General features: G+C 47.9%; 2 protein-coding genes across 8 annotated transcripts in view; one reads left to right on the plus strand and one right to left on the minus strand.

The window, feature by feature from the left end:
- Positions 1–464: 464 nt before the first annotated feature.
- LOC101735584 (protein toll) lies at positions 465–7,433 on the minus strand. 3 transcript variants are annotated; one of them, XM_038014179.2, is made up of 8 exons: positions 6,711–7,433; positions 4,613–4,784; positions 4,279–4,504; positions 3,829–4,080; positions 3,570–3,733; positions 2,937–3,259; positions 2,466–2,760; positions 465–2,373 (listed from the first exon to the last, which is right to left on the minus strand). In XM_038014179.2, exons 2-8 carry the CDS (start codon positions 4,769–4,771, stop codon positions 970–972), a joined length of 2,823 nt encoding a protein of 940 aa, XP_037870107.1. In that variant the 5' UTR covers positions 4,772–4,784; positions 6,711–7,433; the 3' UTR covers positions 465–969. The 3 variants fall into 3 exon arrangements, with proteins under 3 accessions (XP_037870107.1, XP_037870103.1, XP_062526857.1); XM_038014175.2 differs by having other exon boundaries at positions 6,504–7,433; XM_062670873.1 differs by lacking the exon at positions 6,711–7,433 and adding an exon at positions 4,867–5,625.
- A 225-nt stretch (positions 7,434–7,658) lies between these two features.
- Positions 7,659–13,167, plus strand: part of LOC101735723 (ETV5-related protein Ets96B) — a 32,345-nt gene continuing 26,836 nt past the window's right edge. The window contains exons 1-2 of one of the 5 annotated variants that reach the window (XM_062670876.1): positions 7,663–7,976; positions 9,058–9,352. The gene's annotated coding sequence lies outside the window, so the exon portion shown is untranslated. Of the gene's footprint in view, positions 7,977–8,061; positions 9,353–13,167 lie in introns of those variants that run through there. The other 4 variants (XM_062670880.1, XM_062670878.1, XM_021348993.3 and 1 more) reach the window with 4 other exon arrangements.

Raw genomic sequence — 13,167 nt, forward strand, 5'->3', positions numbered from 1 at the left:
AATCCACTAAAGCGTTGAGTTTTTGACGAGCTGATCCATTGAATAATAATTATTAAATTATAAATTATTTCATAGCCCTTATCCTTCCATAAAAATTAAAAAGATATGTTATTGCCATCTACAGGAACAATGCGAAACTAATAACGAGCCCTCTAGTGGCCGGCGCCCGTAGACTCCCCTCTCTCCGCGGGCGAGCGTGTCGCGAGACGCTGTCTACTCTCTCACTCTCGCTCTTCCTAACTTGTATGTTCTCTCTCTAGCCGTAACGAATTTTTCACGAGTCAAACTTTACTCTCAGCGATCCTACAGAAGTTTCACTTCAAACACGTGGACGATCGTTGGCTACAGTCATCGTGTAGTCGGTCCGCCTCCACCGGCTGCCCAGGCGCTCCCTCATGACCCTCGCACTGCTTTGTACCCGCACAGCCACTGCCACTAGGTTAACAAGGAAATGAAACACCGACGAGAACATACCTATTTATTTATTTGATATTAATTATTGACTAGTCGAACAATAGCGTGTCTAGGATCTGTTATATATCTGCTACATGGTCTATTTGTTAGTTCAGTTCAAGCCGACAAGCTACCGGAGGATATAGATATAGTGAAGGAATATGAACTCCTGCTTCGTATTCCATCACTGTAGCTTGTCACTTCAAACCTACTCACAAGCTTACTTTATATATTATACAATAATAGCATTGTATGTTATAATAACACTGGGACGCACGGGGCACGGGGTTACAGTTGACTCCTGTCTATCCTCAGTGCATCCTGAAGAGATTCTAAGAGATGGACCCTGGATGTTGTAAAATATAACTATACTCGTTGAAATCCAGGATCGATTTTTCCTCTTTTTTTTTACACAGTTTCTAATATCATGGACACCCGAGTGTGACCAGCTACAAGTATGTCGTCAATGTATACGTATCCACTATAATAATATCAAAAACAGCAAGACAACAACGGTCAGTCGTGGTCCTTGACGAAGGCGGGGTTGGTGAGCTTCCCCTCCACGTCCAGCTGCAGTTGGAGACCGTTCTTCACGAGCGACCGGTACAGCTTCTTCTGCGAGGCGCGTCGCGGGCGCAGCTTGTACAGCACCTTCTCCCAGAGCAGCGGGTCCGCGGGCTTGAGCGGGGGCCGCGCCGCCAGGTAGGCGCGCAGCTCCCGCTCCTCGGGGCCGGGCTCCTCCAGCAGCACCACCACCACGCGGAACGAGGACACGTGCGCCGCGCGAGCCTGCGCCAGCAGGAACGTGAGCCGGCACCACGGGGACGCCATGTAGCTCCGCGAGACGAACAGCAGCGCCGCGCGGCAGTCGTGCAGCGACGCGGCGATGCGCGCCGGCAGCAGCTCCCCCGCCGCCCAGTCGCGCTCCGGCCAGCACGCGCGCAGCCCCCCGCGCTCCGCCGCCCGCACCCCGCGCGCGCCCCACGCCGCCTCCCCCTCCGCGCTCGACACCAGCACGTCGTAGCGGCACGCGGCGGGCGCGGCGCGGCGCGGGCGCGGCCGCCGGGCGTGCAGCCACGCCAGCACCTCCAGCCGGTACCGGTGGAACAGCACCACGCCCGCCACCAGCAGCGCGCCCGCCGCCGCCAGGCAGCCGCCCACCAGCGCCGCCACCACCACGTCGCACAGCCGCGCCGCGTCCACCTGCTCCAGCCTCTCCTGGCCGGCGCAGGTCACGTTCTCGTAGTCCTCCACCAGGTGCCTGTGTGCCGCGAGCAGGGCCACCTCCTCGGCGTGGCGGCAGTCGCACGCCAGCGGGTTCCCGGCCAGGCGGACCGTCACGTTGCGCCGCAACAAGCAGCTCGGCGCCACCGCCAGCGCGTTGTCGGACAGATCCAGTCGCATGAGAGACTCGGACACGTTGCAGGGGGGCTCCGTCAGGTTGAGGGCCGACAGGTCGAGGCTCCGCACGTACGGCGGGAGGGCGGCCAGCGCGGGGGGGGCGGCGTGCTGCAGGCGGAGGGAGAAGGTGGTGACGCCGTATGTCTGAGGGTCGACCGTGGTGACGTCACGCGCGCAGGTCCCCTGCACGGCGTCCAGCCCCGGCACCAGGCGGCACGAGCAGCCCCCGCACGGGACGGCGCAGTACAGGCTCGCGGGGGGCACGTCCGTCACTCTGTACCCGCCGAGCTCCGCGGGCCCGGCGCACCTGGTGTCGCCGACCTCGAGTCTGAGGCTGCGGGGGCCGCCAGCCAGCCAGTCCAGCAGGGAGTACAGGGAGCAGTCGCACGCGAGAGGGTTGTGCTGCAGCAGCACGGTGGCGTTGGCAGCGCGGAGCACGCCGGACATGAGGACCGTGGAGACGTTGTTGTGCTGCAGGTCCACCGTCACCCCCTCGCTAAAGAAGTGCAGGTCGCTGTCCTGGAAACGTCGGGGATTGTGTTAGTGAGTGCGGTACTTGCACAGCGCCCCCCCCCCCCCCCCGCCCCGCCCGCAGCCCCGCCGGGACTCACCGTGAGGTCGCCGATGGCGTTCCCGGACAGGTCCAGCTTCACCAGTTCCACGAACACGTATCGCCAGTCGTCGTAGATGGAGGTGATGTTGTTCCAGGCGAGGGTCAGGGTCTGCAGCTTGTGCAGTTGATTGAGCGGAGAGTAGAGGCTGTCCGGCGCAAACGCCAGCCGATTGTAAGAGAGATCCAGCGTGCGGATGGACGTGGCCCCTTGGAACGTGTTCATGGAGATGACGCTGATCTTGTTGTTCCTCAACGAGACCGTAGTCAAGTTCCTCAGCCCCGAGAACAGCGAGCTGCAACAGAACAACGATGTGAGTGCACTACTGTGAGTGTCATAAAAATCAATATCTCAAGGGCGGTGGCGCATTTACGTCGTAGATGTCTATGGACTCCAGTAACCACTTAACACCAGGTGGGCTGTGAACTCGTCCACCCATCCAAGCAAAAATTTTTTTTAAAAAAAACGTACTCCGGCAACACCTGCAGCTCGTTGCCGTCCATGACGAAGGTCTCGAGCGCCCTCAGGTCGGCGAACAGCTCGGGGGCCAGCTCCGCCACGGCGTTGTAGCTCAGGGTCAGCGACGTCAGCTGCGTCTGCCCCCGCAGCACGCTCCGCGGCAGGACTCGGAGCTGGTTGCGCGCGAGCGACAGGGTCCGCAGCGGGGAGTTGCTGATGAACTCCTCCGGGAGCTCGCGGATCGAGCTGAGGTCCAGTTGTAACGTCCTCAGTGCCGGGAGGTTCGAGAACACCGCCTCTTTGAGAGTAAGCGGAACGTTGTTAGAGATTTTGATCTGGAATTAAAAAGCAACAGGTAGTACGCATGGAGACAGCGTCAGTCCGTCAGGAGTCCGGCCAGTTGACGGCCGACAGGTCAGTACTGCACCACAGTCCGCAGCTCATTCTTGAGCGTGTGTGAGAATGCTCATGTGGCGGGTAAGAACGGAAGATAATTGACAGATGCCTGAATCTCGCTTACGACATTTTCAAGATAAAGCGCATATATACAAGTTCCGAACAACAACATTCGGACCGTCGGTCTACCGAGCAGTATCACCCGCTCGGTGGAAGATCTTCCTTTCCTCATAAGCCTCTTAAACCCACCTCCTGTATGTGATCGAGTCCTCGGAAGGTCTCCGAGTCGAGATACCGGAACGAGTTCCTCATCATGGTGAGGTTGAGAAGGCGCGGCGTGCTGGCGAACAGGCCGGCCGGCAGCGCCTGGATGCGGTTTTTGTTCAGGGAGAGCACCGTCACGTTGTGCAGACCTGAGAGACGGAAGTGATGTAGGGATGCTCTGTGAGTGAGCCTCGAGAGTGCGAGGTTAGCGTGGTTGGTATATGGGTTCCAAGGAGTTCCTCACCGCGGAAGGCTCCTGCCGTGATGTTGGCGATCTCGTTCTCCCACACGTTGAGCTGCTCCAGCACGTTCAGCCCCAGGAAGGCGTCGTCCGGCAGCACCGTGATTTTGGCGTCGGACAGCTCCAAGTACTTGAGGGGCGGCGTGTTGGCGAACATGTTGGCGTGGAGCGTGATGTTGCGTCCGGCATTCAGCCGGAAGTGCGTCAGCTTCGGGAGACTCCTCAGCACGTCCACGGGGACTGTTGTCTGAGCCCCTGCAAGACGAAATAAATTGGATTGTGGAGAATTTAAAATGGACGATAGTGGACAGTGGCAGGTAGCGACAGGTCGCGCCCACCGTACTGCCTGTGTCGGTGGGCAGCAGAGATTAAGTCGTCTGCCTATCTCTCTAAATAGGCAGACGCAATAAATCAAGCAATAATCCCCCCAAACGTTAGTGCTTCCCTCAATACCTGCATTAAACATCATGAGCGCAGTGATCCCCAGGCCCTTGAAGGCGTCCGCGTTCAGGGGGTTGATGGCGTTCTTGAACACGACAGTCTTCACGTCCTCGGCGTGAACCTTTTGCAGCAGACACGAGAGAGGCGGCAGCGAGCACTCGCGCAGGGAGAGGCTCGGCAGCTGCGTGGTCGCGGGCGTGTCTATCTCGGGGAACTCCGCGCAGACCAGCTCGCCGCCCTGCCCCCAGATCATTCGTTTAGCACTACGACCGGCGACTGACGGGAGGAGTCCCCGCGGCAGCAGCCCGGAGGTGAGGAGGCAGTCCGGCGCCGGCTTCTAACTAACCATGCAGTCTATATTGACATAGTCCCTGGGCCGCGCGCCCACAATCAAGTTGGTCGAGGGACGGCTGCACTGGTAGTTCAGCTCCTCGCCGTCGGTACACCAGCACTGCTCCGGACATGCCGACACCGATGCCAATGCCAGCAACAACAATATCAGCATTTTGAAGTCACGGCTGAAACGAAAAGAACCAGTTAGATTGAATTATCACCGGGCTCAATAGTTTTGCGGCTTCTGAAACTTGCACGGCACTGTACCAGAAAACCTTCCTCGTCCAGTGGACCAGTTCAATGGCTCCGCATTACTGTATTGTTTGTAATGATCGTTTGACATTGCCGCCCCCGCCCCCGTCCCCCGCCCCCCGCCGCTCGCCCCGCGTCACATCTGGCGAGCAGGCGGCGGCGCGCGGCGTGTCGCGATAACCGCGCCGCGATACGGCCGCGCCGCCGCCTGCCGGTACAGGGTGTTTAAAAATGCACACGAACGAACGACTCGACTCGTTCACTGAGTGATGCGTATAGTACACTCGCCCGGGAGGTCCGTCGGCAGATGCCCGGGGCTCCCTGCGCCGCGCCCGGGTACATGTGGCACATGTCCACTGTGGATGAGCTCTACTCCAGTCGCGGGCGGGGCGGTGATAGAAACGGGATAATGTGGAACACACAGAGAAAGCCAGGTCCCTCCGTTGACAGAGGCTCCGAACGACCTCCGCTGCATTCGTCATATGAAACCTGCGGCTTTGATGAGTTCAATTGAACCCCAATTAACTTCATTCGAGAAAGAGGTCTCTAAATGCCGTCCGACACGAGACGCGAGACGCGAGCTCTCGGGACTTGCATCAGGAAGGTGCTCATGAAGCAGCAGCACCAGCGCGACCGTACACACCGCGGACACGCTCTCGTCTGATATCAACTAAATATGTTTTACCTTCTACATTTAGTTCATCACCGACACCGACCAACAGAGAACTACTTTCATTTACTGTCTGTATACATATTATCTCTGCAATACGCAGTATGTACGGATGTTTATATATTTACTTAAGTGAATCTGCGTCATCACAATATCATTGTGACTGGCGGCCGCACTCTCTCGGGAAGGGTCGCGGGGTACGCGGGGGACGGGGGGAGAGCGAGACGGCAGACGGCTAAAGGTGCGATTACTGTGTGCTGGTCCGTCAGTCATCCGGCACGGCTGCCTCCAGGGACTCTGTTGAATCTGCTGCAGTCTCCGCGTCCCGGGGAGCACCATTAACGAGTCATTGACGATAACCATTAATCTGTAACGATATGTTCTCAAACAGAAGGAGCCGTGCGCGAGTGTACATTATGTCGCGTGTACTACATACGTAGATACATACATACACATATGCATATTGCATCAATGCATGTACTAGGTACCTACATAATAATACACGAATGTTATTATACAACAACATATTATCATTTCATTCAGCGGTTTTCGTGGTTTGAACTAATGTCCGTTGAATTGTCAAAATTGAATTCGTGTATTGATTGAAAAAGGTTTATTATAGTATTAGAAAAATAATTCTGTACAAAATAAATAAAATACAAAATAATAAAAGCTGTATGTATTATATCGAGGGGTGGAAGGCTTATTTGGTTTAAACGACATTTTAACTTTATTTATAACTATATTTATTTTAACTTTAGCAACTTCACGGGAGAGACATTTAAAGTTTAAAATTAGGAAAAGATATAAGTATAACAAAAAAAACTTTTGTAGCTATTTGAATGAAGTAAACATATATAATTGAAGTTCAATTCAAACCGTCAAACTATTGATGCTGATACCAAATATAACGCAACTTTAATTGCAAAGATAAATCACTCACTTAAACCAAATGCCCTTTCACCCCTCGATAAATAAGTACCCAGCCCGTCGGGGCTGCGCGAACGATGTACGCAACTTGCCCGGTAGTACTTGGTAAACGTAATTATCCATCCTACAGCCACGGCACAGCACTGAACACAACACAGACGATTCTTTAATAATTGTTTTTTCGTCAGAAACTAGTCTGTTTACTTTTGTATTCGAGTCACGGATCGCGAACACTACACCGAACCGAATGGAGACCAACCTGTTTGTCGGCCCCTGACATGTCGGGAACCATTGCGGCGCTGCACGTTGACACTGTTTATCACATCTGTAACAATCGGTAACAATATCCTGCACTGAACGATAACTTTGAAGCGATATTTCGACAGGACGGAGGGCGCGACTGACCGCCAACACGCAGCGATTGCACAGAACTGGTTTTGTAATTTGTTTGTGTTGGTGATGTACCACGAACGGCGAGGTTGCCAATTCAACAAGTTTTTTTTGTAGTTTCGACGAACATTAAATAAAACTGGTTTTTTTTTTTTTTTTTAAAGTTTTGCTCTTGCAAGCATGCAATGGACTGAGTCCTTACAGCCTAACTTGTTTTTTTTAAATATATTTTAGATTGAATGTCTCGCAAATTGCAATGCGCTTTTGCGTGCAATTTGCGATTCTTCGTTTAGAATTATGCTAATTAACAATGCTTTAGCAATGATTAAATAAATATGTTTCAATGAATAAATGCCTGTAATTTTTTATTATAAAATCCGACACGATATTGCTCGTAAATTGATAAAAAAGTAATAAAAAATATTTTCAAGTAAAAATAAAACAATAACAGTTGTTTTGTATCTTTTGAGAAGTGAGTCCTACTACATATAACAGAGAGAATAACAAAAACCGTGTGAGAGAGGCGGTTCGAAGAATGATCCCAAGAGTGCAGCAGATGTCACGCATACTCTGGAAGGTGCGACCGCCATCTGCCCCTTCTCCACTGCGTACAGTCTTGTGTTTCGGTCCGAAAGTTCATCTTCATCCCTGGGGGTGAGCGACTTCATCCAGCTGCCACTATCACTGGTGGTAGGACGTCTCGTGAGTCCGTATAGTTGGGTACCACCACCCTGCCTATTTCTGCCATGAGGCAATAATGCGTTTCGGTTTGAAGCGTGAGGCAGCCCTTGTACTGCTAAAACTGAGACCTTAGATCTCATGTCTCAAGGTGGGTATCGGGATTTACGTTATAGATGTCTATGGGCTACGGTAACGACCTAAGACTAGGTGAGCTAGGTGAGCTCGTTCACCCATTTAAGCAATAAAAACGTCCACAATCGCCCGGTCGACCGTGGGCCCTGTAACCAATCGCGTAACTAATAAATTTCTTAAAATGGTTACTAATAATTTTTTTACAAGCGCTGACAACACTTTTTTCTTAATGCGGATGTCGGACAAAACCGAGTCTGTTTGCTGCTGCGATTCCAAGATCTCGGCGGCAACGCACCGCGAAACCGATCTTCGATACGCAGATGTAAGTTTGCTAAAAAAATATTTACACGTCGATGAATCGAGACGTAATGAATTTTAGACTTATTACTGTAGACGTAATACTCTATTTGGCTTAACAACTTTTAACTAGTACTCACGAGAAACCTTTCTATTTCTTATTAGACAAGTTTTAAAGTTTGAATTCGTTTAACAAGACGATGACGAGTTCCAAGAAAGTAACAGAGACAGCTAGTCAGTTCGCTCGCTCGCTCTCGCTGCGGCTGGCGCGCGACGCCCGGCCCGTGTTGCGACACAGCTTATTAATTTTATAGTAAATTAACAGACCTCGAACGGATTTGGAATAAATGGGCCGTATAATAGTTGTTGTAACTGTTGTAAGGCATGTCAACTGTTAGTGTCAGTGTCCGCGTGGGACCTACTCTACAGTATCTGCGAGTATCGCAGACGTGGTGCGCTGTTGATTTAAATGTTTCTTCTTTTATTTTATTATTAACCTGGTAGGCGCACGAGCATATGGCCCATCTGATGGTGAGCGGTTCCCGTCGTCCATAGACTTCAGCAATGCCAGGGGCAGAGCCAAGCCGCTGCCTTCCGAATGTATTCTCGATCTAATTTTATTACTGAGTTTTTGGATTATAATTCGATGTTTTATACTCTATGGGTGTAATAAAATGGGTTTATTAAAGCCGAATTAAGTCTGTGATGTTTCATATATTATAGTATTGACGCGTATGCCCTGTACGTTATACTCAATTAACGTAGAGGATTTGTGTTCATCATAAATACATACATTATTTTTGTAATTATATTTTCTGAATAAAATAACGACTTGATGAGAGGTTTCGCCCCAGGACGAATGCACCTAATATACCGGAGTTCAGGCTTAACACATTTCTCGGCACAAGACTTGTCCTACTTCAAGTTGAATGCACTGTGCCCGACGTCGTCTTGGTTTCGCGGAGTATTCTGAACAAAGTTATCGACGCAATGACTTTGTAATCATGTAATCAATTTGAAATTAGTTTTAGCGCTCGGTGGCTCTGTAGCCAGCCGCTAGAAGTCGTGTCGCTGTATGTGCGAGTCGGTCTGTCTGTTTGTCACAGCTACCTGTCTGCCTGCCCCGTCGAAGCTATCAAGGGAGGGAACTACAGTTGCTAACACGCTCGCTCGCTGCGGGCCGAGTCCCGGGCGCCTCCGATAACCCGCAGGGCGCGGGCCTGGGGTCACGCGTTAACGCGACAAACACTTATCTGGGTTTTTTTCGCAACTGCGCATTACTTGAACAAAACAAGAGATGTGTTGCCCTTGGTCGTGTTTATACCACTCGGTCCGGGATTCCCAAACGAGACGATAATGTAATCAACCGCCAAGTGTATAAACTAATATTTTGTATAAAAAGTAAGTACTCAGCAGTCACGATAATAGCAGCAACTATGGACGATGCTCACGGTTGGTAGTTGCACGGTAGTTGAACTACGGTGGCGCGTCTTACCTACATATATTTTGTAGTTTAACTTGAATTAACTTGATGTTAGATCGTGAATTCTTTGAGTTTATTTTTTAAAAAGTAACGTTTTCGAATTATTATCAACTAGAGGTCCCGCAGTAGTCGAAATTCGACTATAATTAATTGGAATTGCAAGTTTGTACACTATTATGATTGTATTTTATACATCTTGAAGTCGTTATGGCCTAAAGGATAAGACGTCCGGTGCATTCGTATGAAGCGATGCACTGGTGTTCGAATCCCGCAGGCGGGTACCAATTTTTCTAATGAAATACGTACTCAACAAACGTTCACGATTGACTTCCACGGTGAAGGAATAACATCGTGTAATAAAAATCAAACCCGCAAAATTATAATTTGCGTAGTTACTGGTGGTAGGACCTCTTGTGAGTCCGCACGGGTAGGTACCACCGCCCCGCCTATTTCTGCCGTGAAGCAGTAATGCGTTTCGGTTTGAAGGGTGGGGCAGCCGTTGTGACTATATTGAGACCTTAGAACTATATCTCAAGGTGTGTGGCGCATTTACGTTGTAGGTGTCTATGAGCTCCAGTAACTACTTAACACCAGGTGGGCTGTGAGCTCGTCCACACATCTAAGCAATTAAAAAAAAAAAAAAAAAAAAAAAAAAAAAAAAAAAAAAAAAAAAAAAAAAAAAACTATAATCACAAATTTCGCCACAAATCCATGTAGAAAATACATGTACTTCATAGTTAGGCTAATATTTATATGAGTGTTGGACTCCCTACACCAGTTGTGGGGCATTAATGATGAGAATCGTTGTGGAGCTTTTTTTTTTCCTACCTATGCTGATAGCCTTGACAGGCTATGTCAGCTTACCCTAGCGTGTGTAGGTGAGCTCACGGGGCTCAAACCGGAGAGTTGCTAACACTGACCCTAGCAAGAGCAGTGCTTCGCAGAATCTACCACCGGATCGGAAACGCGACCCACTGAGAAGATCCGGCGAGAAACTCAGTGAGCTGTGTCTGAGGGTTAATTCGCTCGTCGAGCCCTTCGTCGCAAGCGACGGGTTCGACGAGAACGGTGACCGCTGCTTGAAGTACCTAAAAGCACCGTTAGTGGATCAGGAGGACGACTGTTTACCATTCGGTCTACCGGATCGGGTATGTAGTTTCCAGCGGCCACGACAAGAGGGTTCTCATGTCGTGCCGTCTTCTCGAAGTGGCGCAGCGATGCCGACTGAAGATACTTACTGACGGGGTCGAGCTCCAGGTCATCGTGGAGATCCACGTTCCTCAGGAACCATGGTGCTCCGACGACTATCCTGCAGAATCGGGATTGTTGTGGAGGCGCTAATGATCAAAAACACTAAATTAAAAATTTCAGCTTTTATCAACTTATAATTGATTATTATTATTATCATGTACTTTAACTACTATTATTATTAATTATAGTAAATTACACTGTTAAATGAATATTTTTCAGTAGCATTCAAACTTTGTTTTTCTCTAACCTAAACAAACATTTTAACTAATGTCAACTGACTGATTTATAAAGATATTAAAAACATGTTTTTAATTTTTGCCAATTATAAATTTGTTGTAGTCACAAATGCCTACAAAAGGAATGTCCAAATTAAATTTTGTAACGTCTAAATCAAAGTATATGAAAGCCAACCGTGCCTGTGAAAGTCCAGATGAAACGGAAAATAGATTAAAAAAGGAACAAAAAAGGAAAGAAGATTACGACGAATGAAAAAAAGTTCTTTGGAAAGTAAAAATAAATAGTGGATTTTCGTATGATCCTACGGTTGATTATAAACAAGAATCAAAATTAAGTTCAATGACAAAAAACACGTGTGACACTCGTGTCGGGGACTGCCGCGGTAAAGCTATTACATTGCATTTTTATCAACTTATGCAATTATAATTAGATAATAATAATTTAATAATAAAACAATAATAAAATAAGACCACGCAATTTTTATAAACATTCACAAAAGCAAAACTTTAACTGTCCCCTTCACACTCATAAGCTAGACCGCGCGCGAGAGAGATGGACAGAATTTTCATGATGCGCATGCAGTGCGACGTCACGCCGCGCGCTTATTCACAAACACTACACCAGCGTGACGTGCGAATGTGTTGAACGCGAGCTACATAGTAGGCGTAGTGGGGGTGTCAGGTTATTTTCGTTACGGAATTTCTGGATTCCACTCTCAAGCCGCGCCTCAAGGCCCGCGATAAAATCTATGCAATAGCTTAATATTTTTAATTGTTGTAAGGCATTAAAGTGGATTGGTGAATGTGAAGGGTCATGCTGCTCAGCTGGCATAATACAACTAGAACGTTTGCCTTGAGAGATATTACAATCGCTACTCGATGGAACGCGTGTAAAATCAAATGCATTTTGAAAATCTATCAGACCTCACCACAATGCTTTCCAAATGACATCATTCAGTGCAAATATTTTAACTGAAGATAACTTTATACCAACTTTTAAATGTTCAGGGACAAGTTTACCATTTGATAAGACCATATTACTTCCTGAAAATAATGAAACTTCTTCAAATAAATTTCATATCTGATTATAATGAACAGATTAATGTTAGGATGTCAAATTACAATAATTTAGATAAACATTTGACATCCTCTGTACAAAATATGCTTCAGGAAGGAAAACCTTATTTAGAAAATTTCAAATATGTTATAGAAAGTATTCCACCTCAAAATATAAACAATTATAAGTTAGTTATTGATGCAGGTCGTAAACCTATTTCTGATCATACAGGTCGTTACAAGGAGCCAGCCTCAAATGAAGTACCTAGCTGTACTTTTAGTTTTAGTTCAATGGACGTCCTGATTTTTTTAAACTATGATATCGAATCCAAACTGAGAAGAAATAACTCGTGAACGAAGTTCAATTTTCATCAGACACACATGACATTGTATCTAGTTTTTCAATTAAAAGTAAAAAAAAATTAAAGAAAATATTGGTTTAAGATGGGAAGGGGCAGTTCATTTTTTTTTATAAAGAAACTGTAATAATGAATATAAACAATAATGTTAATTTTAAATGCCCAGCCAAGCGGGCGGGTACAGCTAGTAATTTTTTTTTTATTATTATTGCTTAGATGAGTGGACGAGCTCACAGCCCACCTAGTGTTAAGTGGTTACTGGAGCCCATAGGCATCTACAACGTAAATGCGCCACCCACCTTGAGATATAAGTTCTAAGGTCTCATGTTTTAGTTACAACGGCTACCCCACCCTTCAAACCGAAACGCATTACTGCTTCACGGCAGTCTATACGATATAGTCTATACAATATGTATATATAAAAATGAATTCCTATTTCCCTTGGTGACGACATGGCGACATCACGCGTGAACGGCTGGACAGATTGCGCTAATTCTTTTGTTGTTGTGTCGGTTACTGCCAGGAGAAGGTTCTTATGAAAGAAAAATATAAGAAAATCACGCGGAAAACTAGGAAAATTAAAAAAACTTAATCACCATATGAAATTTTCTAATGTAATCTTATGGCGTTTGACATAACATTGACAGGATGCGTGCTGCAAATATCCTCAAGGAGGATGTAAATAATCTGAATTTCTGAGTTCACGGCAGACCGTTGCTGTTGGACAATAAACGCGTGCCAATATTGCAAGGCGTTAAATATACAAATGAAGTTCTAAATTATGTGAACAGTGAAGGGGTTATTGACTCTAGTAAGTCCGGATCGGGCACT

This window comes from Bombyx mori, chromosome 11, assembly GCF_030269925.1.
Source record: "Bombyx mori chromosome 11, ASM3026992v2".
Taxonomy (NCBI): domain Eukaryota; kingdom Metazoa; phylum Arthropoda; class Insecta; order Lepidoptera; family Bombycidae; genus Bombyx; species Bombyx mori.